Below are 27,491 nucleotides of genomic sequence, written 5' to 3'. Positions count from 1 at the left end.
AAGATTCAAGCTACCATATTTGCAAACCTTATTTTGACTGTTTCAAGTTTGTACATCTAATGGGAATATCAATTTCCCATGAGGGGGTCATTAGATATTATATCAGAGAGCATGTGTGCAAGTCACAAGATAGATTACTTTAAGAAAATCTATAGAATGCCTAAGTTAGTCCTCTATTCTTGGCTTGCAATGAGTGTAGGGACTGGCATAAACTCACTTAGAAATGCATGGAGGTTGGGCAAAAGGGTGCAGGAAGGAAAATGCTACTTTATTATATTTCTGCTGCTTTCCTTCCCAAAGCAGAGATATCATCATGGCAATGGGTGACCTCAGTTGTGCCACACCAAAAGGTGCATGCAAGGAAATAGAGAACAGCCAGAAGGGACAGGCCAAGAAGACATTGTGCCACCTGCAGTGTCCTGTTTTGCCAATCCATTCATCTCAAAGGGGTGTGACGAGGTTCCCTGGGAGTGAGCAGAGGCCTGTCCTCTTGGACTGTCTCTATGGGCTGATTGTAATTGTTGGGAAATCTGCACTCTTAATTGAGTTTCATCAGGCAGCCCGCGCGAGAGAAGAGTGTGGGAAGAGGAAGAGAGCAGAGGCATTCCTCTACCCTTAGTGGGGCCCACTGCTGGTATCCTCCTTGTCAAAGATTTCGTCATCAACTGCATTAATCTTACCAAGAAACATAAATATGAAAAGGAAGTAAGTTTTCCCTCAACCTCATTCATCAATAATGTACACATTCCTTTAAAGACAAACATCAAAACTGCTTACTGGATATTTTTCCAGGGGCTCCATGAGAAGGGCATCCCCAAAGATCAGTCGGCAGTACTCCGCCATCTTGGCTTGCTGCTTTGGGCTAAGGGAGAACAAGAACAGAAGAAGGAAAGCAGGGAGGCTTATCCAAAGAACCTGAACATGATTGCTTTGTGTTATTAACTACAGAAAGAAGTAATTCTCTAATCCCACCCATCAGGATTGGTTTTTATCATCCTAGATCTTTATCTTAACTTATGTGAATTTGAATAACATACACAGGTGGACAGTGAAGGCATTGATGTGTGAGGTGGTTCCCAAGGTAGACCTGCATAGGCACAGGTGGAGGGGACAGCAGGTTATTTGCTGTCACCGGAGACTTGAAATTCCCAGAGGTAGAGGCTCAGTCTCTTTTGTTTAACTCACTGATTCCAAGTCAATCGCAAGACACTTGGAGAAAGAACCCTTTCAGATTTCCATGTAAATTATCAAGTGAAATTTGTAAACCACTGCTGCAAAGGAGTGTTTATGAGGAGATGAAAGAGGATAGATAAGGAAGGATGTCAGGGAGGGAGCTGAGTAGGGAAAGAGAGACAACAGAGAGAGAAAAAGAGAGCAAGAGAATCTCAAAATGTAGAAAAGGGCAGACAGGCAAACAGTGTGTCCACTTGGGGAGGGGTCCTGGAGGAAAGATAAAAGTAGCAGGCACCTTGGGGAAAGGTGTGTGCAACTCATATGTACATAATAGAAAAGCAAAGGTGGTATTCTGAATATGTTGCCAGTAGGGACCTGGTATAATGGAAAAAGGCTGGCACTGCAGGGTTTGCTGAGCTGAGCGACAGGGTCCGAACCACTCTGGGTCTATAAAATGAGGAGAATAATAACTGTTCTTGGAAAGGGACAGAGGATGCTGAGAAGATGAAATGAAGTAATGGATGCAAACGCCTTTGAAACATTAAAAGAGGAGGGCAAATGTAAGATGACTCCACTGTTACAAGGTGGTGTCCGCCAGCTAGACTAGACAAATCCTAAGCCCAGTAACTTGTAAACACAGCTGATATAGGGGAACATTCATATTTTTTCAATGCTACTGCTTCCCTTGACCTTTCAAAAAGCAATATTTTTTTTCTCATTTTGTGGAATGTTAAATATCATTACAAAGTTATCCAGTTCCTTTGGGTTTTATGGACTTTGATCTAAAGTCTGTCGAACTTGATTTCCTATTGTTATCTCTACATGCTGCAATGATAATACATTTTAGCAGGACTGTGACTGTACTAAGAATAAGTAACAGTGATGAAAAGCCTTCTTGATGGAAATTCAAATTGATCATAAAATGTGATTCTTATTTTCATTCCCTTTTCCATGAATGTTTAAGCCTGGATCATGGGCTTTTTTTTTTTTCCCCCCTGGGGTTAGGGGGGTGGTATTGGGGGTTCAAATCATATTGAAATGTTCCACAGGAAAAGTCACTATTTTGTATTCATTTTTTTCTTTTTAAAAAACCAAGTATATGCTTTGGGGGGAAAGTGGGTCCTCTGGCATTTGAATATGAAACCCCAAACTCACTGCTTTCTTGGAACTGCAGAGAGAGGCTAAGGAGAGATTCAAAGGATTTGCAAAGTCCTCCACAGCAACCTTGCCCCTTCTCACCAGGCCTCTCTTGGTCTGTATGGGAGCTTACTAAATGGCTTTTGCGGCCATCAGAATACACTGCCACATTCCTCAGCAGTATTAGGGCGAGAAGAAAAACTGCTAATCAGAGAATTGATCCTGAAAAGCATTGGAGGTCGTTGCTGAAGGACAAGTCATTAGAAACTGTGTCTATGAGACCTTTGGGAGCAGGCAGAGAAGTGGCTGATTTGGTAGGGCCAGCCCCGGGCATCCTCGGGTTCAGGTCTTCTTCCTCCAATGATAACTTGCACAGGGGTTCAACCAGGTCAGCCTGAACTGTGGCTGCTGCTGATAAGAAGTACATTTGTGCTGGGACGACATGTTCCAGAGTGCACTAAAGAAATGGCCAAACCCTCCATTTCCCTTTCACAGAAAGACGCTACTCAATATCATGGAGCTTTACTTCTTCAAGTGTGGCCCCTGAACCATCAGCAGAATCACACCAGGAGCTTGTTAGAAATACAGATTCTGAATGAGAGACTCCAGGACAGTGGAGTCCAGGAGTCTGCATCTTAACAAGCCCTCTTGATTCTGGTGTGTGTTTAAGTTTGAAAACCACTGTGATTGATTAAAGTAAGTCAACATGTGCCAAAGTAGATGACATTTTTCCTGAATGTTGGAAATTGGGAGCCCTGAATTATCTTTGATCAAACACCTGGAGTGAAAGCAGGGCATTTTACCTGAATGCCCTGCTCTCAGGATTTTCCAGGGAACCATATTCTCTCCATTAGAGGAATTTAAGGGAGATGTCCCAAATATCCCCAAACAGGTGTCCTCTGTCAGGAAGTCCCCAAATCAGGCCCAGATAAAGATTTTACTGGAGCCATGATTATCATTCAAGTCCACTAAGGAATCACCTGAGCTGTTAATGCTGCAGGTGACAGGATCAAGTCCACAGTCCCCTGATTCATGTAGCCATTTTAAGCCATTTTAAGCCATTTTAAGCCAGCCTGCAGATAATTCTGATGCAGGTGGTTAATAAACCATGGTGGTTACAGCTTAGCTCTTCTATTTCATTCACGTTACCTGGGGTCTTATTAAAATGAAGAGTCCAACACAGAGTCCGGGGTGGGGCCCAGGACTCGGCTGCAGCTCTAACTTGCTCTCCAGTGATGCAGATGCTGCTGGTCTGAGGACCACACTTTTAAGAACAAGAATCTATGTCTAATGTAGACTTTTAGAACCTGCCTGAGGGCTGGGTGTGGTGGCTCATGTCTGTAATCCCAGCCCTTTGGGATGCCGAGGCAGGCAGATCACCTGAGGTCAGGAGTTTGAGATCGGCCTGGCCAACATGGTGAAACCCTGTCTCTACTAAAAATGCAAAAGTTTGCCAGTTGTGGTGGTGCGTGCCTGTAATCCCAGCTACTCAGGAGGCAGGAAAATCGCTTGAATCTGGGAGGCAGAGGTTGCCGTGGGCCGAGATTGCACCACTGCACTCCTGCCTGGGTGACAGAGTGAGACCCTCAAACCAAACAAACAAACAAACAAAAACAAAAAGAAAACCTGCCTCAGAATCAACTGAGATGGACAGAACAAGAGGTAGGTGTCCAAGCAAAAAGTAAAATGAGCTATTTGGTAATTGGGCTATTCATGTTCTCAATAAACATGCACACCCACCTGATGGAACTAAATCAGAGCAGAGAGCAAATTGAATTGAAAAAGTCAGAGGAAAACAAACCAACTTTAATTGCAGGTCAGAACTGCAGAAATAAAAGGCATTAAAATTGCGATTAGCAAAAAACAAAATCCTGAAGTGTTTAAAGCATCAATATCAGCTACCGTGGAGATGAAGTGAAAGGGAAAAAAAATCACAAATGCATTTTGAACTTCAGGTCATAGCAGACATTTCTGAGCATAATAAAATACTCCCAAGGTGTGAGCATCTGGGGCAGAGGTCAGTTTTTCTGACTGAGGAACTCACTTGATTTCTTGGGAGCAAATCCTCCAATTTGAACTAAACCAACCTCTTTCCCTATAAAGGAGGAATCTGCAATCCATGGAAATTAAGAACCTTGTTCAAAATTTCACAGTTTTCTGTGGCTGAACATGGGTAAAGATTACTTCAATTGAATTTGGTGTAGAATTCTTTTTATAAAAGTACTAGTTCACAAGTAGGATGTCAGAGTCAAGAAGGGCTTTTAAAAATATATTTTCAAGTCTTATTTCTAGAAATTCTAAGTCAGGGTAAGGGTGTAGCTCAGGAATCTGCATTCTGAAGACACTTCATGGGATTCTGATGTAGCAACAGGATACATTGAAAGCAGCTAATAGTAGATTCCCTTTTATTGTCTATGGATAGGTGACTTCAGATATTGGGAGAGAAAACGAGAAGTTTCAGTGGCTTTTCTCATTTTTTCTTTCTTTTTTAATTAATTAATTTTTTTTTGAGACAAAGTCTCACTCTGTCGCCCAGGCTGGAGTGCAGTGGCGTGATCTCAGCTCACCGCAGCCGCTGCCTGTCAGGTTCAAGCAATTCTCCTGCCTAGGCCTCCTGAGTAACTGGGACTATAGGCACCCGCCATAACACCTGTTTTGTATTTGTAGTACAGACTGATTTCACTGTGTTGGCCAGAATGGTCTCGATCTCCTGACCTCGTGATCCGCCCGTCTCAGCCTGTCTCAGCCTCCCAAAGTGCTGGGATTACAGGTGTGAGCCACCATGCCCACTCCTTTTCTCCCTTTTTCTAGTGTAAATTTGTTTTGGACGTGTGGCCCAAGTGAGCTGGGACCAGAGTTCTGAATCTGAAACTCCACATATGCAGCACACAGGGGAATAAAATAGTTCATCAGAGATGGCAAATAGGTGTCAGATGTCTTGCTGATCTATTCCAAGGTCACTGTGTTGAGAAGGATTCTGAGGTTACTTCTAGGTTTAGTGGGAAAGAATGCCGCTACTGCCTACTATGGGCTCAGGAACTAGATGAGGTGGCTCACAAGTCAAGCACAGGGTTTTACCAGCGAAGGGAAAGCTTATCGGTTTTCTTTGGGTGTGTGCTAGCCTCCCAGGAAAGAATGGTAGCTGAACAATTTTGATATCTGAAGGACAAGGGAAATATGAAGCAAGCAACTCCCACCCACTTCCTCCACAATAGAATTTTATCTTTTAGTATTTCACTGCCATGTGCATTTCACTGCACATTATCTCAGTGGCTTGGAACACAATCATGGCATCCTGGAAATGCTATTTTCCTGTTTTCTTTTGTCACATAGAAATTATTAGTGAACTTTTAATAGCTAAATTTATCATTTTTAAGCCAGTAAGGGCAGTACAATGGCACTAGCGTCTTTGTGCACAATGCAGAAATTAGTTTTCATGTCCAGTTTTGGATCTCTAAATGACTAGCATGAAGAACTGCAAAAAACATCTAGTGTTTAAGGGTTACAAGCCACAGAGGCAAACATTTGCTGGCCATTGCCTGGTGGATGCTTTCGTCTGAATTTGATGTTTTGAAGGCTCGTGATGCTTCTGTTTAGGCGTAGGAGATGTGTTGGTTAAAAGTGTGCGTTTTGAAGCCACGCTAACTGGATTGGAACCCCATCTCTGTCATGTTTTAGTTACATGGCCTTGAGCAAGTTATTCATCCTCTTTAGTACTCAGTTTCATCACCTGTAAAATGGCGATAATCATAATATTTACTCTTAGAAGCACCTGGGTTTGTGGTAAGGCTTACATGCGCTGAGGCACGTAAAATATTTCAAAAACTGCTTGGCACAAAAAATGTTTAATAAATGTTAGCTATTAATAAAGGTTAGCTACTATGTTGTTGTTGGTGGTGGCGGTTGATATTTTTCTGGCTATGTCAAGGGGAAGCTCAGTGTAGCGGGTGCGACAATACAGAATGGAACCATAGCCTTTCATTTTGTCTAATTTAAATAGAAACTTCTCTTTAAGAAAATAAGTATGCCAATCCCAGGACTTTGGGAGGCCGAGGTGGGCGGATCACCTGAGGTCGAGAGTTCGAGACCAGCCTGACCAACATGGAGAATCCCCGTCTCTACTAAAAATACAAAATTAGCCGAGCATGGTGGCGCATGCCTGTAATCCCAGCTACTCGGAAGGCTGAGGCAGGAGAATCACTTGAACTTGGGAAGCGGAGGTTGCAGTGAACCAGGATTGCGCCATGGCACTCCAGCCTGGGCAACAAGAGGGAAACTCCGCTTCAGGAAAAAAAAAAAAAAAAAAAAAGCATCCTCAAGTCGAAACTACAATACCTGAAAGAAAAGTGCTCAAGTATTGTGATATGGTTTGAATCTGCATCCCTGCCCAAATCTCATGTCAAATTGTAACCCCCGATGTTGGAAGTGGGGCCTGGTGGGAGGTGATTGGATCACGGGGGTGATTTCTTATGGTTTACCACCATTCCGCTTGGTACTGTTGTTGCGATAGTGAGTTCTCTTGAGATCTGGTTGTTTAAAAGTGTGTGACACCTCCCCACTCTCTCTTAGTTCTCCTCCTGCCATGTAAGACACCTGCTCCCACTCTGTCTTCCCATGAGTAAAAGCTCCCTGAGGCCTCCCCAGGAGCAGATGCCACCATGTTTCCTGTACAGCCTGTGGAACTGTGAGCCAATTAAACCTCTTTTCTTCATAAATTACCCAGTCTCTTACCCAGGCATTTCTTTATAGCAGTACAAAAATGGACTCATACGTATTGTTACAGGCCAATTATAAACGAATGGACAGAGATGAGAAATTGTTTAACAGAGTCAATTGCAAAGCAGAACCGTCACAGCAAACTAGGTATTAAATACAGCCTCTAAAGAGATGCCCCTTTGAGTAAGAACAGAAATAGCAGGGAACAGAATAAATTCCTTTCTCTTCCTTTGACCCTCAGAAGCGTTGGAGAAACTATGTGCCAAAGGATTACATCATTCATTGGATGATTGTTGCATAATGAAGCAGAACCACAAGCCAGTAAATGTAATATGGATTTCTGGAGGGCAAACTGAAAAAATACAGATAATTATAAAATTATCACGTTTAACTACTTAGAAATTCTTCAAGTTGAAATTTGCTCATGACCAATCTGCATCTTTAAGATCTAGTGAACTCTTTAAGAATTAGAGAATTGAAGCACGTGTTACAAAGTACTTGGATAAAGGGCTCAGTGACCTGGGAAAGACTCTCAATAGGAAGGAGGGTAAAAAGAAACTTGTAATCCAAATTAGGACAGGTGCTGCTGGCTTTTAGTTGAAAAGTCTGGCTTAGGTTCCTGAAATGAAAGAGAGGCTTTCATTCAATATGGATAAGAATCTTTCATTCTGAAGCTCTTTAAAGTGAGTAACTACATGATAAACTAATGTACGTCTATTAGATAGAAATGTGTCTCTCTTTGGTAATGTGTGATAAAATGAATATAAAACAGTGAAGTCAAAATAATCTTTTCTTTGTGTAGCTCAGCAATACATGCAGGCTATTTTGAAATTGGCAAATACAAATATTAACAAACAGGAGAAAGCCAGTGAAAAGGGGGAATATGGAGGTTTGCTGAACTGAGTTCTGTGTAAGTGCAAATTGGTAAAATGGAATTCACAGCTCTCCCTCCACCTGCCACAAATGGATGAAATGGACTCAAATTGTGTGCAATAGAAGGAGCTAATGAAGGAGGGTTATAAAAGTAGCCCACAGCACCCCAAATCTATAACAGAGACATGTATTGTGTAGAAAAACATGTTCCACTGTATTGCAAAAAGAAGAGTTTTTAATTTAAAAACCATACTATGGTATGAAAATAGATCCTACAAGTCCAATGGATAATTTTAATGTTGATTATTTTAAGTGAATTCCATCACCTACAAATGAAAATATGCCAGTTAATATATAACATGATTGAAGAACACCATTAATAATGTCAAATAATCTTAAATCTGATAAACAATTACTCAGTATGCCCCATTCAGGAAAAAGACTCATTCCTGAATGTGTTGAATACTTACGAATCCACATGGTTCTCAAATGAAAGGAGAATTGGAAAAGGTGAAGTCTTAAATGCACACTCCGCAATTGCTTCTATCACTTCCTAAAAATGAGAACACATGTATTTTCAGTATGCCAGAATTTTTCATCTGTATATTCTTGAGGGGTATTAAATCTATTAAAATAGTTGTTTTTTCCATTCAGAGAATTGTATCGAATGGCCTGAAATGGCTAGAAGGGATTTTGAGGGCTGCTGGATGGTGCTAATTCTGACTCTTGATTCTGGAAAGTTATAAGAAGATTGGATTTTGGTGGAGGGGAGAGAGAAATGCAAAGGAGAGGATTCTTCTGTTTGCTAATTGTATCTATTTTTTAATAATGAAAGAAATCTAATCATATTATAAACATTTGGGACAGTAAAAGAAAGCAAAAATTTTCACCCACAAATCCACTTTCTGAACCAAACCATTGTTAGCATTTCATTATATTCACTTCTAGTCTGTCTCTCATGTATTTATGTAGCTTAGTTTTAATTACAGTATATACTCAACTTGTATTTTTTAAAAAGCATTGTTATTGAGATGTAACTTTTTTGAGATATAATCTGCCCATTGAAAGTGTACAGTTCAATGGTTTTTAGTATATTCAGGAAGTCATGCGAGCACCATCCCAATATAAATTACAACATTTTTATCGCCTCAAAAAGAAACCATGTACCCACTAGTAGTCACTCCTCATTCCTGCACCCCACTCCACACACCTAGTCCCAGGCCATCATTCATCTACTTTATGTCTTCATAGATTTGCCTATTCTAATTATTTCATATAAATGTAAGCATACAATATATGATTGTTTGTGCCGACCACCTTTCACTTAGCGTGGTTTCAAAGTTCATCTAGGTTGTAACATGTATCAGTACGTCAATTTTCAATCTGCATTTTTTAAAATGTATATGTCACAAGTTTCAATATATGTACAAAATTCTAGAAAGTAAAGGTATTAAAATTGATTTAACCATCCCCAACTGTTGGACAGCTACATTTTCAGAGTTGTCATTCAAATAATTCTACAGAGAACATCTTCATTTTTTCCCTAATATCTTGATTGATTTTCTGGGAATGAATTCTCAGAAGGGGAATTCTTGATTTAAGAATATGAATACTCTTACAGTCCCTCATGTATTTCAAATTACTTTTCATTTTAGATTGCCCAGAGTAATGCATGCAGGACCAGATTTCAATGCATATTCACCAGTTTTGGGCATTATTCTTAAAAATGTTTTTCTTATTTAACTGGTAGTAAAGTGCAGTCTCATTTATTGTTTAATTATATCACTTTCAGTAGTAGTGAAGTTTCATATTCCCATACACTTGTTTTTAGTTACATTTATTTTTTTCATATTCTCCTTTTAAGTAGGGATTTCCACTCCTATTCTTTATGCCTGAGCCTTTTCTGCTATCGTCTCTACCTTCCCCATTCAATATATAGCGTTCTTTATATCCACTCCTGAAAGCTACTTCCCTGGCCCCAGAGTATAAGTAAGGCTTTCTAATTCTGTACTACATTTGCATATATCCTCTAAGAAGGATTTGCCTGCATGGAGCGAGAAGAATCACTTTTACTGTTTCTTAGAAATGAACTCACAGATTATCTTTCATACATAATCAGTTTAACTTTTATGATAGTTGAGTCTGTCAAAAAAAAGCAAGCACTATAAAAGGAAAGCAACATCCAGATTTTAAATGCTATATTTGATTTATTTGAGTATAGGCTTTGGATTCAAACAGACTTTTGAATCCTTGCCTCTGAGATTTACGAGCTGTGTGACCTTGGGAAAATCACTTAATACCTCTGTGTATTGGTTTGCTAATCTATAAAGTGCAATAAACCTCACTTCACAGATCTGTTGTGAAGACGCAGCAAGAGAAGGCAAAGGACTCAGCTCATGATGGTTATATATTCTTGATTCAACTAAGGTGCAGAGATATTAACTGACTTACCTTAAGTCATAGAGAAGAGAATCCATGATTAAACCCCAGGAAGGTTTGTCTGACTCTAGAGCTTATTAATACCCAACCATTGCAGTAACTTCCATGCAGCTAATATTCTTAGCCAGCTAAGAGCAAAGCCCTCAAAAGAACTGAGAATAGAGGTCATCAAGGATGTGGATACTAAGTGTGGAAGAAAATTCATCAGCAATCTTGTCCAAAATAGGTCCCGAGTACAGTCAGGTGTCAGCACCTCCACTGCTATCATCCTGATACAAAAACCACTGCAGTGACTGCTGTGGTAGATTTTATCATCATTCCCACCTATTTGCTTCCCCCTTCCTCTGGGAGGGTTCTATCTACACACTCTGTTGACCATAGGCTTGGCCGTGGTTTTATTTTGGCCAAGGGCCTGTGTGTGAAAATGACATGTGCTGCTGCTGAGTAGAGTCTTGAAGACCCATCATGTTGTTGTCCAGCCATTTCTCTTTCTCTTCTCCCATGAGTCCAGTGATATCATAGATGTGGGTTGTTCTTGCAATATGAATTCCAAACAATAGCAATCAGATCAACAGCTGACATCTAACCTGAGTGAGAAGTAAACCGTTGTGGTTGTAAATCACTGTGATCCTGGGGTTTCTTCTTATTGCAGCGAAACCTAGGAGAAGCTGACTGACAGAGTCTTTTTACTGCTTTCCTGGCTTCTAGTACTTGCCACTGTATTCCACACCATAGCCAGAGTCATTGCTCCTAAACATGAGTAGACAGTTTCGCTCCTTTTTATAAACTTTCCCATGACCTCCCATTTCACATGGAATGAAATCCAAATTCATTATCATAATCTACACAGCCTAACTTGATCTGGCACCTGCCATTTCTTTAAATTCATCTCCTTTTCCTCTCCCTCTCTGTCACCTGGATACAGTCCATTGATCTTGTTGCTTTTGCTTGAATACATCAAGCATGCTTTCATCTCACCATCTTTGCACTTTGTTCCTTCAGTCAAAAATACTCACATGAAAGCATGATTTACTGCATTGATTTGGGAGTAAGTACAGCACCTGTGCCTAAACATCACCTTACCAAAGGCCTGCCTCCACCATCCAGACAGCATAACTCAGCTCTCTCTTTTCCTTGCCTACTAATTTAGATTGCTTTAAAAGGCATGTTTCTATGCACCGTATCTTTGTTTTTATTTTGATCTATCTTTGCTCACTAGACAGTGTAAACTTCTTGAGATAAGAACTTGTTTTCTTCACTGTTCTGCTAAGGCACATTCTAGATGCTCACGAAACACTTTCAGATGAATGAATGAACTCCTAATATATGACAGAAGAGAAACAGAATTTATGTAGTTGTGTTCCCGTTTATTCTTCTATTGACTAGCTCAGACGTCAGCACACATTTTTCATAAAGGACCAGGTAGTATTTTAGGCTTTGCTGGCCATATGGTTTCTATTTCTATGGCAATTATTCAACTCTGCCTTTGTAGCTCGTGATGATTAATTTTATGTGTCAACTTGACTGGGTCATGGGGTGCCCAGATATTTGGTTAAACATTCTTCTGGGTGTCTCTGTGAGGGGTTTCCGGATGAGATTAACATTTGAATTGGTAGACCGAGTTAAGCAGCCTGCCCTCCCTAATGTGGATGGGCCTCATTCAACCCACTGGAAGCCTGAATAGGAAAAAAAAAAAAAAAAAGAGTAAAGGAGAATTTGCTGTTTCTGCCCGACTGTTTTTGAGCTGGGACATTGGTCTTCTCCTACCTTGAGACTTGGACTTGGACTGCAGCTTACACCATTAGCTCTTCTTATTCTTAGGCCTTTGGATCGGGACTGGTATCGTACCATTAGGTCAGCTGGGTCTCTAGCTTGCCAGCTGCAGATCTTGGGATTTCTCAGCCTCCATAACCACATGAGCCAGTTCCTTTTAATAACTCTGTCTCTCCAGAGAGTCCAGACTAATGCATAGCCCCAAAGCAGCCACAGATAATATGTAAACAATTGGATGTGGCTGTGTTCCAATAAAGCTTAATTCACAAAAGCAGGTGGCAGGATAAATGTGGCCTGCAGAAGATAGTTTGTTGACCCTTGGACTAGTCTGATCGTTGGCTTGAGCAAAGCTTAAAACTTGATTGTAACCAAAGATAAATGTAATTTTGTATTACAGAAGGTTGAATGTTGATTCATACTTTATAGCCAGATTAACTTTTTAACAACTTCATGGCTGAAATTTCCAATAAACATTAAAAAAGTCCTTCAAATACATATGTAAATAAAAGTGTAATTAGTCTTTGCTAACTTTTCTTTTCTTTTCTTTTTTTTTTTTTTTTTGAAACGAAGTCTTGCTCTGTTGCCCAGACTGGAGTGCTGTAGTGTGATCTTGGCTCACTGTAACCTCTGCCTCCTTGGTTTGGGCGATTCTTGTGCCTCAGCTCCCAGGCAGCTGGGACTACAGGCATGTACCACCACACCCAGCTAATTTTTTGTATTTTTAGTAGAGATGGGGTTTCGCCATGTTGACCAGGCTGGTTTTGAACTTCTGACCTCAAGTGATCTGCCTGCCTCAGCCTCCCAAAGTGCTGGGATTACAGGCATGAGCCACTGCGCCCGGCCATCTTTGCTAACTTTTCTGATGGCTGTCTTCATTGTCTGTTTGAGAACTTCTCCAGCTGCCTTTAATAATGAAAGTGGATTGTAGGCTCGCCTCATTAGTATTTAGGCCAAGGAGAGTCAAATCTGAAGGTGGGTAAGACCCCTCCTCCCCTCCTCCCCTCCTCTAATTTAGGAAGTGGGTATTTAGCTCCAGGTCAAATCTCTCTCATATCTTTATCTTTGGCTGATAAAATGTGAGTGTTTCTCTGGGCCTCTTAGACTTGTAAGGAGTCCATGCCCCCCATCTTCCTGGCTCCCTGGGTTTCATTCTCTTTTCCCACAGTGGGGATGCTAGTGTGGTCTGAACTACAGCTGGGCCACTGGGGTTCCTAGATCTTCCTGTCTTGCTTCCCCTGCTTTTCCCTTTGTCCTGCCTCTGACATTGTGTACTTCTGATCTTGTGTGCTTGGCTTAGGACTCATGTTTGCAGTGGAGCATCCAAGCTCATCTGTTGTTCCCTTCTCTGCTCCTACTGGGCCCCTAACCAAGGCCTGGGCTGTGTTTAGTTTACTACGATTTGGGCTTCTGGTACCTTCCTGGAGGTGAAGCGGATGCCATGGGTTGAGCATAGAGGATGCCCACACCTTCTACCATGGTAGCCTTACAGATGACTTAATTCAGCCCCCCACCTTCACTCTGGCTTAATAAGTCCATGCCTATGTAATACACAACCATTATATTTACAGAAAGAAAGCTAACATTTGGCTTTTATGCATTTCAATGATAACATCCAAAGCTAACATTTATAGAGTAGTCACTGCATGCCATGCATAGTTTAAGCAATATTTGTGTAATAAGTAGGGTTATTGCATGCTTACTTACAACCACCCTAGGAGGTAAGCACTATTATCATCTCCATTTTGCTGATAACAAAGGAGACTTGCACTGGGAAGGAAGCTTCTCCAAGGTCTTGCAGTGACTGAATGGAAGAACTTGTACTGGATCCCTGGCAGTCATCTCCAGAGTAGCATCCTTACCTTCTGTGTCCACCTTTCTCTCTTTCTCACCCATCCTTCTCCCTCCTCTCTCTGTCCACCTCTCCCCATCTCTACCATAACTTTAGCTAGCAGCTTAGGAAAACTTTTTCAATTATTAAACCAAAAAAAATTACTACATTTCATCTAATAATTTTAGTTGGGAGCAACTGAAAACTTTAGAAGTTCCACTGGAGAACTTTCATGCTTTTGTGCCTTTGAAATATTTTGTATGGTGTGCGTGATCAGTTAGGATGAGAAAACCAGTTATAGCTTTTAAGTTTCATTCTTTCATACTTGCTATAATTGGTGGACATTGGATGTGAAAGTACGGTAATGCTCCATTGCTCTTTATCAAGCCAAAATTGTTTTTCAGAGACTTGTAACACTAGATTCAATAATCTATAAGCCATATGGTTCAATTACTAAACTCCAGTGAGACAAACTGGCCTTGAAATCCTTTATCCTCGACAGACAACAGTAGGATGTACTTGGATATCCATTTTATATGTGCATTTAGGTAGCCGTGAAATTGAATCCTAAATTATTGTTTCTCTCAGGGAATGAATGAGACTTTATTTTCAGAAATGCTGGATTTAACCTACTCAAATTTAATATGTTTTCCTCATATATTTTATTACATTATCCAGTTTTCCATCTTATGTAATTGCTGGTTAAAAGGAAGCTGCCTAAAGGGAGAAAAACCACCCTGGGAAGGAGGTGGGTGGGTGGTGTCAAGCGTAAGGAGAAAGGATATTGGGTGGGAGAAGAGAGAATGAAAACTAAGTGGTGAATTGCTATGTCATGGCCACCAGGAAGGCTAAGGTGATAAGGCATAGAAACAGATATATGGGATAAATAATAAAGGCAGACTACAAAACAAAAAGCCCTTCATAAAGAAGCTGAATGTCTCCTTTCCCAGAATGTAACTTTTTATTTTGACCCATACAGTAAACAGGGAGCAAATGCCAATAGGATCTCTTGCTTTTGGGATCTATCACACAGAAGCTTTCCAGGTCACACATACTGAAAGCAGATACGCTGGGTGACATAAAAATGAACTCTGCAATCAGTTTATTTTGCTGCTGCACTATGCAGTGTAGCTATAGAATATAGTCTAATTATACTGTGAATATCTGGCCCAAATGTTCAGGGCAGCTAAAACTGGCAAATGTTGGGGGAATGTTTTCCCTGCCTGTACCAACATATTATGTGTAGGATGGAGAAAGACAAATTCACTTAACTGATGAGCAGAGGCAAGCAAGACTGAAAATGGAGGTTGTGCTATATTTGATCTACTTGCTCTGGAAAGGGAAAATTCATTCAAAAACATTTATTGAGCACCTGCCATATGTCAGGTTCTGCTCAAAGAAGAGAACTTGGGACAGATCAGGGAACAGAACAAAGAGCCCTGTCTTTGTGGAGCTTACGCATTAGTAGAAGGGACAATAAACAAGGAACATAGGAATTAAGCAAATTAGGCAGATTGTTGGAAGGTGATATGATAAGTGTCTTAGGAAAATACATTACTAAAAAGTGGGGGTGTCAGGGGTTATGTCAGTAGTGTGGGGATTGGGAGTGGTGGCTGGTGACAGTATTAAATAGGTCGGTCCCAGGAGGCCTCACTGAGAAGGTGACATTTGAGGAAGGGTTGAAGGAGGCAAGGGAAGAACCAGGCAGATACCTATGAGAATACCATTCCAGGCAGAGGGAACAGCCTGTGCAAAGGCTGTGAGGTGGGACCAGCCTGGCACAGCCAATGAACAGCAAGGTCAGTATTGTTGGAGCCCAGTGGGTAAGTGGGAAAGCAGTAAGAAACAAGGTAATGGGATTGCAGATTATGTAGGGCCTTGTGCCCTGTTTCTCTTCTTACTCTTTCTTACAAAGTCACTTTACACACCGGGTTCAGGGAAAGCAGACTGCATGCTGATAATCATGCAAGCAGTGTTGGGACTAGGATGAGGCAAGAGAGGCGACTAAGTGCAAAATTTAAAGAGACACTCACTCTCTAGTGCCAACTCTGTGCTTACACAGCCCTGAGAGCAAAGACGTCCTTAAATTTTACTTGCTAGGAGACTTACTTGCCTTTCCTAGTCTCAGTCCTGATGCAAAGCATCCTTGCTACTGTATATCAGTCTGCAAAATAGGTTGGCATTTCCACTCCCCACATCCATCCTCACCCACTATCACCTACCCACATCTCAGCCAGAACTGTCTATCCTGCTATGTGCATTAGCAGGAGGAATAGCTGGAAAAACCAACTGGGATGATGAATTCACTCCTCTCTTTAGCCATCCTGGTCACCTCCCCATTCCCAACTCTAGCAGGCAGAGAGAGAAAGCAGCATTCTGGGCTAGATTTTAGTCTTTACGCCTCTCACCCACTGGCAAGTGTGTGGACGTGGTTGAGAAGCCATGCTTCCAGAGCCCAGGAAGAGATGTTCAATCAGCCCGTGACTCTGGGATTACAGATGTAATTGAAGAACCACTTCTATGATCAAGTGCACAAGGAGAGTCACTCCAAGTTGACTCAATGGCAGGCAGAGGCCAAGAAGCAAATGCTTCACATAAAATAAATATGCCTTAGGATGTGCTTGGTGTTTATTCTCCCACAAGGAACTCAGAGAACTTGGAGGATTTTAAATTATTAAGAAAATAACAATTGCTTCTCACAATGTCTCTGGGGCGTAGACAGGGCAGTGGCCTGAGGAGTGGGGCAGGTCTTCCTGGCGGATGGACAGTGTGCGGTGCCACCAGCTCTCAGCTCCATCAGGGCGTGCTGTCTGCCATTCCAGGAGCATCATCATCCATCAACAGACAGATGAGCCCAAGCTGCACTGGCTCCACATGGGGGTCACCTGTCTCCACTTTTTCTTAAAGAGCCCAACTGTTAGACTGCATCTTAGGCAGTTGACAAAGGACCATAGCAAGGTCTGAGAGGGAGGAAGCAAGACTATGGAAATGAATTAAACATTGATTTTCCACTTAAGAAAATGCAAGGGTCATAATCATGCTCAATTTCAGGAACAGACACAGCTTTTAAAGATTTTGATCAGAATTAATGTCAACCCCATATTAAACTTTGTTGTAAAATTTAAGTGAAGGGTGCTATTTTCTCTAATTATTGCACTGTAGGCTAAGTTGAAGAAATGAAAAGTCGTATTCCTTACGCACAGCATAATACACATATTTTTAGGTGTGAATGATATTACTGCCGAAAACATTTTTATTATTGTCTAATACAGCAACTTCGATCAGAAAAATCCTTTTGTCTGAACAGAAACTTGGCTGTGCCTTGAAAATCTTGCTTCTTGTTAACTGCTTTCTTCAGTGATCACTGTTTATTTTCTCTCATCTCAAGTGTTTCACAGTAAGAAGCTGGGGTTTGGGATCTTTTTGCTCTCAATGCTACTTCTAAAACACTACCTTTTAATCTTCTTAAAAAAAAACAATCCTAGTTCCCATGAGGCAGCCAAAAGAGTTTTTACCTCTTCTTCACTTCTGCCATCTACTGAGCCACCCTCATTCAGCAAAGAGTTGGCAAGTGGCTCGCAGTTTCTTCATCCAAAGCTTCGTCACTAACCTTGGTGATATTAACACTGAATTCATCCCATATTCTAGCTTCTCAGTACTCTGACCTCCCATGTTCAATAGCCTTGTCTCCACTCACCTTAGTTACTTACATACTTGGACTCTGTTTCCTTGGTTGCTTCAGAAAAGAGTTGGTGACACTTCCCTGAGACCCAGGTATCCAAGGCAATAGGGCTTATGCCTTGGGACCTAGTGCGAGAGGTTGTCCTCTGGCCCTTCTCTTCTGATTCCCATTTAAAGGGGTCAAAAAGCCTGAGTCAGCCAAGAGAACATGTTCCCTGAAGCCCACAACTTCTTTCTCCAGTCACTCTCCAAGTACCTAGGACCCCATATTTCCCCTACTCCAATGGCATCAATCCCCTGGGGAAGGCTCTTTTGCAGGACATGTGGACAGACTTTAGATATTTGGGTTTGGGTGTCCATACACATGAATGTGTGGCCCTTTGTGGTGCAAAATAGAGCTAAGGGTGGAAAAAGAAGAGAGACCAAATGCACCTCATTTCTCACTAACAAGAATGGCTGATGCATCTTTATCAATAACCGATTTAGTCCTGCTTCCTAGATAGGATTTACTAAGATACCCTCTCATAGGATTGTTTCTGCTTCCTGACAGCACCCAATCCATTGCAAAACGCTTCTCTCTTGAACCGTCCCCCAAATCACCTACTATAAGCCCAAGTCCTGTAAGTCCTCTCTAATACACTTTTACTGAGACATCCCAGCTCCCTACAACATGTGTTCTCCTTTGTTGTATGAGCAAACAAACCCAACTTGACCATAGGTATGTTCCTAGGGGTCTCTGACTGATAGACACCAACATTCCAAAAGCTAGCATCACAGAATGGAATCTTACATATTAATTAACAGTAGTAATTACTATTATCATCATGATAAGAAAGCCAAAAAATCTAGAGTTACCTGAAACAATATTAATGAATCTTCTAAACAATGTGGAATGAAAAAAGCGAGTCATAAAATAATGTATACTATAGTGTGAATCAATTTACAAGTGAAAAAAATTGGTGAAGCTACATCATTTAGGGCTGCACATAAATTTGTACTTTGTGCTCTAAAGAAGTGCAAAGTAGGGACTACTGTAATAGTCAGGATGGTGGTCACCTCTGAGGGTAAACAGGTCATTCTGATGGGAATGGATACATGGAAGTGTTTCAGGTACCCCCCAAGTTTCTATTTCTCGATTTAGATGATAGTTACATGGATGCATACTTTATAGCCATTAGTCTAAATAAGTTGTCTGTATTCTTTATGTATGTTATATTTCATAAAAATAAAATGCAAGAAATTAGGAGTAAGAGCGCTAAAGAGGACAAGACAAATACATTGATATTTCCTTTCACAAGACAGTTTCCTTAGAATTTGGTCAGCATGAATTAATTCACCTGATGCCAATTATTCATGAAGAAACAGCCAGATTTTAGCCTCTGAAATTGCAAAGATGATTAACAGCCTTTGGACTTAATTGTGACCACTGGGACTTTCTACCTTAGGAGGCTTTAACCAAAAGGAATCAGGTGTCCCCAGTTGCCTCTCTTAGTAACATTCATATACTCTACCTTGAAAGATATTTCAGTTGTCATGGTGAAGCCATGGGTGATGACAGGTTCCTCTTCTGCAGTCCGTCCCTTCCAGCAGTCCAGCTCCACACAGCGACAACCAGACAGGAGTACTTGGCGATACATCTCAACAGAGGAGTTTCCAGCCAGTTGGCCAGCTATAAAACACCAACAAAACAAACCCCAGATTCCCATGAAGCAAGGAAGACAGTGGTGCTTTCTTAGAAAGGCTCCTCAATAACGGGAAAACAAAGAGTCTAAGAGCTGGAGCAGTTATTCTTTGCCTTTCTTCTGCCTCAACATACCAGAAGGTAATGGCTCAATCTCAAATAGAATCCATAGTAGTGCTTTTGGGAAAGATAGGGAATTGTAACAATAACAACGATGCATGTTTATTAACTATTTACCATGTGCCAATTACAGGTTTTTGGACTGTATATATACTAAACATTTAATCTTCACAAAAAGTCTCTGTGGCATAACTATTTAATAAAAAAATACCCATTTCACATAATAAAATGGCACAGAGTTCAGTTGCCCAAGTTTCCAATGCTAGGAAGTAGAAGATCCAGGATTATAGCATCAAAACTCACTCTTTTAATTCTGACTGTCTCCTGATGAGAATTTATTGTTGGAAACTATTATATAAGTCAGCTGCCTCTGACACATTTGCCGAAGGCACAAATGCTGAGAAAAGCTAAACATTGTTTTTTAAAAGTGCTCTTTAAAAAAAAATAAATTTAAGGCCGGGCGCGGTGGCTCATGCCTGTAATCCCAGCACTTTGGGAGGCCAAGGCGGGCAGATCACGAGGTCAGGAGATCGAGACCATCCTGGCTAACATGGTGAAACCCCGTCTCTACTAAAAATACAAAAAATTAGCTGGGCATGGTGGCGTGCGCCTGTAGTCCCAGCTACTCAGGAGGCTGAGGCAGGAGAATGGTGTGAACCCAGGAGGTGGAGCTTGCAGTGAGCTGAGATGGTGCCACTGCACTCCAGCCTGGGCAACAGAGTGAGACTCTGTCTCAAAAATAAATAAATAAATAAATAAATAAATAAATAAATTTAAATTAAACAAAGAAGTGCAAAACTTATTCTCTAATAATTACAAAATGTTGTTGAAAGAAACTAAAGAAGACCCAAATAAATGGAAATACATCTCATGTTCATGGAGCAGAAGACTTGGTGTTGCTAAGATGACACTAGTCCCCACCATTGGCCTAAAGATTCAATTCTTATCAAAATCTCACCAGGCTTTTTTGGAAATAATTGACAAGCTGATCCAAAGTTCATATAGAAATGTAAGGAACCTGAAACAGCCAAAAGCAATCTTGAAAAATAAGAACAAAGATGGAGGAATCACACTTCTCAAAACTTACAACAAAGCTACAGTAATCAAGACCATGTGGTACTGGCATAAAGACAGACATATAGATTAATGGAAATAGAATTGAGATTTCCAAAATAAACCCTCAATTTATGGTCAACTGACTTTCAACAATTGCCAAGACAATTCAGTGCAGAAAGAACAGTCTTCAATAGTGTTGGGACAACTGGATAACCACATAAAAATAAAAAAAGAACTTGGATCCTTACCTCATACCATAGAGAACTAAACTCAAATTGGATCAAGTATACAAATATAAGAGCTAAAACTACAAAACATTTAGGAGAAAACACAGCAGTAAATTTTTGTGACCTTGATTAGGCAATGGTTTTGTAGATACAACACCAAAAACACAAGCAACAGAAGAAAAAGATAAACTTTACCAGAATTGGACTTCTGTGAATAGAACTAACATACCCTAGTAAAGTGATGAGAATTATTATAATGAAGGCACCTGAAAGGTCTGAGGGCCTTGATTATAATACACAGGGCATGGAAGCCAAAAGCTCCTATTTTACTTAAGTCAATGGAAGTCACTAATTTCAGGATAAACTATTTTTGAAAGAGTAATAATAAATAGCTCTTGCAACAGTCCCATTAGCAACACACAAATTGAAGTCTTCGGTTTTCCCTATTAAATATTTTCTTTGATTTATACTCTATAAGCCCCAATCATTTTTTAAAAAGTTTTTCTTTGAGACGGGATCTCACTCTGTCACCCAGGCTAGAGTGCGGTGGTGTGATCATAGCTCACTGAAGCTTCAACCCCCTAGGCTCAAGTCATCCTCCTTCCTAAGCCTCCTAAGTAACTGGGACCACAGATGTGCACGGGCATGCTCAACTAATTTTTGTATTTTCTTTAGAGACAGGGTCTCCTTATGTTGCCCAAGTTGGTCTCAAACTCCTGGGCTCAACCGATCCTCCTACCTCTGCCTCAGGAAGTGCTGAGATTACAGGTATAAACCACCACAATTGGCCTACCATCATTTTTTTTAAATAGCCAGTTAAAAGATGGCATATTGATGCAAACTGTTAAAATGACTTTGAAATGGACAAGATGTGCCCCGTGGAGACACACAGGACAAAGAAAATGGGATTAAGCCTACTAGCTTAATTTTATTTTTATATGCATGTCATAATACTCAACCACCAGCATAACAAAAGGATGACATTTTTGAGTTCTATAGAGCCCTGGTAAATGCACTGAAAGGCTGATTAAGTGGGTCTGCATAATAACTTTTCTCTACTGGAAAAATGGGATGTTTTTAACACAAAGATGCATTTGGAAAAGCAGCAACACTGACAAAATGATCTAGAAACTTCCTGATGCTGGATAATCAAATTGCCATTCCTAATTGCCTCAAAGCTCATTGTCATGGCAAAGATTTACAAAGGTCTTTTCTGCATTAGGGACAAGGGGACAGTGGGAGTAAAGGGGAAAAGACAAACATTTATATGTTATTTCTAAACTTAAAGGGGTGCTACCATAGCTAAAGGAAGTGAATAATTCAAATATTATCGGGTTATTTAATTTAAAATGCTTGCTTCTGCAGAAAATTGCACCGGTATTAAAGAATAGAGCAGATTTTTGTGTGTACTGTTTAGAGAATTGTTTAAGCACATCACTGACTATATCAACACAATTACATATTGTACAATTTCGGAATCAATTTCATTAATACTAGTTGAATGTTACTAACTTTAGTAAGGATAGTGTGATGAATTTAATCAGATTTAACAGTGTATCGAAGTACCTAACAGACACTAGAGCATTCTGTAATAAGAGGTTCAAAGTTTTGAGAAACATTTCCTTAGATTTTCTTGTGAATATTTTTAATCAAAGAACAATTAGAAGGAATTTGATGTATCTTTTGAATGTTGATCAGTTAATGTTTTGAAAACCATGGTAAGGCATGAGGTTGGGTTTGTGAGATGCAAAGGAATGTGGGGAAAAAAACTGAAGAATAAAAAAGAGAAAGAGTTTATTGTCCACCTAAGACCAACAGAATCCCTCCAAGGTAAACTCATTGTTCATTCTTAAAATGAATACCTTTTATTAGAAATGGAACCCTCCCAAAGAAAGCATACTTTGAGAAAACCCACATTTATCCATAATTATCCTATTCCTTGGAATGCATATTAGGTTCCCTGTATGTTTTACTTCATTTATGGAAATATTTTTCAAACACATGTATTCATATTCTCTGTTACTCTCTTCTTTTCTGCCTTAAGCCTCAAAGCTGATTTATTTTTGTTCCCTAAAATTCTTAACTCCTCATTATTACATCTCATCTACTCATTATATTTCCATTTGAATATATTGAATAAATATAGCTTCTGGGGCTAGCAGATCGCTGAAGGTTGAGATTAGTGATAGGTCATGAGTCATTCAACCTTTGGTATTTCTGAAACTAGTATTTGACATCATCTCTCCCTGGCTCTGAACACCCTCTGGAATACATTCCAAGCCCATGATCGAACTTGGGAGCTGAAGCTCCTTCTCAGAGTAATTCATAATACCGCTCCAAGTCACAGCTCTGCAACTTCTCACTTGACTGCATTCATTTTGGGTGGCTGGTTACATTCCCTTGAGCTTTGTCTCAGATTACCCAATGCATCCAGGGATGGAAAAAACCAGAAGATCGAAAATAGCAATCCCTCCATTAACACAAACTTCTGAAGAATTTCTCATCTTGCAGTGGCTGATGATTAATTGCCTGTTTTCATATTTATCATTAATGTCTTCCCTCCAACCTCCAGGGTAAGAAGGTTCCAGAATGTGATATATTTGTTAATTCAGTGGCCTTCTTCAATAGTCATTGTCCCCTTCAACAGATGGAGATGAGGACTATATTTCCTTGCTTTCAATGCTATGACAGCCATTCAGGGCATATAATCTCATGGCTACACCTGAGGAAACTGTCCAAAATGCAGAGAATGTATTATTTGTCTTGACCCTCTCTAGATGCATCTGTTTGATCTGATTTCTCACTTACATGGTATCTGCCTGCTGCCCCAGTGAAACCATGGTGCTCTCTTGAATACAGAGCAATTGCCATGAGATGGCTTAGGAGACAAAGTGTCTATGTAAGAGCCTAAAGTCATTTCCACTCTTGAGAAAACGACTTCAAGTATATACTTTACTGATTATAGGAGCTTCACCATTATGTGTTTGTACATATTCCCCAAAACATTTTCTGTGGGAGGCAAAATACTGGTTACTGGGGATATGAAAATGATATGAGACATATTCCTTTACCCTCACCATCCAGGTAGGGAGGCAAACATCAATTTCTTCCCATTCTTACACTTCTGGTTGCCCATTCTGTCTCTTCTTTCTCTTTTTCCTTGCCAATAAAATATTTTATCTAGGTTCTGATATGCTTCAGGGTCTTCTCTGCAGCCTTGGGGTAAATCTTGATTCTTCTCAGTCAGTCATGGTAGTTCTATGGCCCATGTTAGCAATTACTGTGGGCATTGCTGTGTGGTGTGACTCTGAGCTATATATAACATGGCATAAAGAATGCCTACCAGATTGAGGGGACAGAGGTGGGGGGCTGTCAGGGAACCTCTAGGAACATTTTCTTCACTCTTAGAAGGGTCACAAGAACGTTCGCCATGTCCTTTGTGGATCTTGTTTCATAGGGAGGTAATGCTTAGGGTACACAGTCATCTTGAAACCATAAGGGTACCAAAAAGACAGAAAGCACCTGGGTCTTCCATGATATTAATGAATTCCTGATTTAACCAATCCTCAACCACTCTGCTCCTGGGTGCCTTGCTGTGTGAGGTAATACACTGCTTAAATCTTTAAGCCATTAAATAATAGCATCCTATTACTTTCAGCCACAAGAACCCTGGCTGTTTTAATTTATCTCCATTTTACAAACAAACCAAGGCTCAAATGAGTTAAGTATGTCGTTTACTTAAAGGCCATTTTAAACTGGGCCCAATTTATTTCCTAAGCTCACCTTCTTTTCATTCTACCACCTGACTTTCTTAGGTCTGTGTGTGCTCTAAAGCAAAAGTAAATGATAAAACGTTGCATATGCTAAGGGCTAAATGAGTGGGAGAGATGGGAAAGAGAGGAGGGATGCTCAAAGTCTGGGTTTGTAGCAGATGACTGGCAAAGGTACAGCTAGGTCTTAAATCATTTTTAGAACTTTTCTTCAGCCAAGAACTTACACATGAGGAGAGGAGTTGAATAATTGTCAGAAACATTCAGTCAGATAATTTAATTCATCAGATTATTGGGGATAGCAAAACCCTCAAATCTAATGGTTTCGTTCTTATCTGAATGAAGATACTAACTGTCTGGAGATAGATTGCTTTGTATTTCCAGTGTTTCTGAAGCCATTATCTCCCAAATAGTTGGGAGTATGGGAAGGTTTATGAAGAGGTGCACAAGTATAGGTTGTATTTACTGCATAGTGTTTCTTCCTGGGAGGATTTCTTTTTCTTGAGTCATAAGGGTGGATTCCTCAAGGAAAAGCAATAATTTAAAACATAATCAGTACTGAGGGTACTGCCAAAATCACCCCAAATCCAAAAAGTGGCCATGATAATTAAAAACCACTCATTCAGTGCATCTATTTCTCTCAATGATCCAATTTATTTTTACTTCTGGGCATCCTGATATTAAACAAAGGGGCAATAATGAGCAGAGAAATAGACATAATAATAATGCATTGCTAAACTGATTAGTTTCATTCTGTGTATTTAATTTTTACAGTCCCTTTGGATGCTCAAAGAAAATATCCTGAATATTGAAATTCTTCCTATTTGGATTTAGATAGCATTTTTCAGGAATATTAGTCCTTAAAATGCTCCAAGAAAATAAGTTGGGTGGTGACAAGGAGGATAAAGAGTTAATGACTGTGAGACTCTGATCCTTTTATTTTATATTCAAAACACATTATGGTAGGTGCTAACCTTCATTTGCACCTAGCATTTCTTAAACTCATTTGAATAGGAAAACTTTCTTTTTTCCACCAATCACTCTTTATATGAAATAATGTTTCTATAAATCCAGTTTTTACTTGTTCTGAAAATGGCTGTAAAGTATAAAAACTAAATTATTTTCCAGATATTAATTTAAAATTTTAATAGGATTCAATTGGATTAGGCATTGGTTATATTTTTATTTTATAACATTCTTAATTGGTTTGGGGTAGCTTGAATGTTTATATCATAGAAATTTGAGTTTATCCAAAGGCTTCTGAGAAACAAGACTTCTACATTACTTTCATCTGTAATTAAAACAATGATTCTACCAATAATATGTGAAGTAAAACCAAATTTTGACCCATGAGTCTAAACAGCATTTCAGGCAAAACTTCAAGAGCCTGTACTTATATTTTTATATAGATTTTTTTCTAATTATATGGAATTCTCCTTAATTTCCGTGCAGGAAAATAAATGGCTGGTACTGGGGCAAGGTAATACTGTGAGAATGTAGATCTGACTGCCTTTGCAAAAATTATGACAGTGAGAGAAATCTGACATAGCTGACTCCATCTTGCTTCTAACCTCACAAACTAACTGTCCTTGCTCATTCCTGAGTACAGGCCAAGATAACTATGGGAGGAAATTAGTATATAGTTTGATTTTAAAACAAAGATGATAACAGTCCCTTTCCAAAACTAATCCCCTCCTTTCCTGGGGACCAAAACAAGTTTTGTAAGACTAACAAATTAACCACAAGTTTGGAATTATGGTTTAGGACTGAAGTCACAAGATTTGTAACCTCCCTAATTGCTCCTATATATAACATCACTATTATAAAACCTAAGACTGGTGTTTAAGGTATTTTTCAGGCCTTGAATTCTCATAGACCAACTACTGCCACCCATCCTGTGACCCATGCCAAGAAACAGACTTAACTTCTCCCAGGGACTGTCTCAGTCCAAGAAGACAGCTTTGACCCCCATGTCATTTCTTTCCTGACCCACCAATCAGCATTCCCCATTCCCTAACCACTTCCCAACGCCCTCCTGCCTAACTATCCTTGAAAAATCCTAGCTTCTGAATTATCAGAGAGACTGATTTGAGAAATATGTCCTATCCTTCTGCTCAGCTGCCTTGCAATAAGTAAACTTTCTCTGCTGTAACACCTGCTGTTCTCAGTGTATTGGCTTTTTCTAGGCAGCAGGCAAGAAGAACCCAGTTGGGTGGTTACAGATTTATCTAATGCAAACCTTGGTATAATAATACAGAGCTCAGAAAAGGGAGCAAGATAAAAAAACAACAGCAAAAACAAAACCCCTTAGATGAGAATACAATTTAACATAGTTAATATAGTTTTAAAAATTGAGTATTTGAAAATATGTGGATTCTAACAGTACTAGAAATTAAATAATTGAAGAGATAATTGACCTGAAACTAGGTATATGAATCAGATGGTGGTGATACAAAACCATTGTACAGAAATTTGGAGACAGCTATTAGAGTTCTTTCTTCATAAAAAAGGTAAAGCCTTTTCTTTCCTAATAGCTGGAAGTATCGCATCATCTTTTTAGTCTGATTAGCTCTTAATATGCCAACACCCTCAAATTTAAACTAACCTGACACAATGGAGCCAAATTTTTTACCACATCTGTGTTTACCAAGTTATACATAGGAAGGGCATATGAATGACTTAGAAGAAATTAATTTGATTGTAAATTTTCAGTGAAATGTAATTTTAAAACTGCATATACAAATTTGAGCTACATTTTGTAGTTTTATTATTTGTATTAATATTGAAAATTTTCTTAATACTATTACAAGGTTGTCAGTAAAGCAAATGAGTTAGTATGTATAATCTGTTAGGTATCAAGATTACTAAAGAGAGCACAGCTCAGCAAAATTCACATACAAGGGACATACCTTAATGAATTAAAAGCCACCTATGACAAACCCACAGCCAACTTAATACTGAATGGGGAAAAGCTGAAAGCATTCTTCCTGAGAAAAGGAACAAAACAAGGATGCCCA

At 39.8% G+C, this 27,491-nt stretch overlaps 1 protein-coding gene across 3 annotated transcripts in view; it reads right to left on the bottom strand.

The window, feature by feature from the left end:
• PLCB1 (phospholipase C beta 1) overlaps positions 1-27,491 on the bottom strand; it is a 750,426-nt gene that overhangs the window by 169,709 nt on the left and 553,226 nt on the right. For all 3 annotated transcript variants that reach the window (XM_024238987.3, XM_024238989.3, XM_054541566.2), the window contains 3 exons: positions 19,132-19,289; positions 8,370-8,452; positions 778-862 (listed from right to left, as the gene is read on the bottom strand). In XM_024238987.3, the coding sequence (XP_024094755.1) occupies positions 778-862; positions 8,370-8,452; positions 19,132-19,289 (326 nt within the window). The remainder of the gene's footprint in view (positions 1-777; positions 863-8,369; positions 8,453-19,131; positions 19,290-27,491) is intronic.

The sequence above is a fragment of the Pongo abelii genome, chromosome 21 (assembly GCF_028885655.2).
Source record: "Pongo abelii isolate AG06213 chromosome 21, NHGRI_mPonAbe1-v2.0_pri, whole genome shotgun sequence".
Classification (NCBI taxonomy): Eukaryota; Metazoa; Chordata; class Mammalia; order Primates; family Hominidae; genus Pongo; species Pongo abelii.
This window is presented reverse-complemented; position numbering and strand designations above follow the sequence as displayed.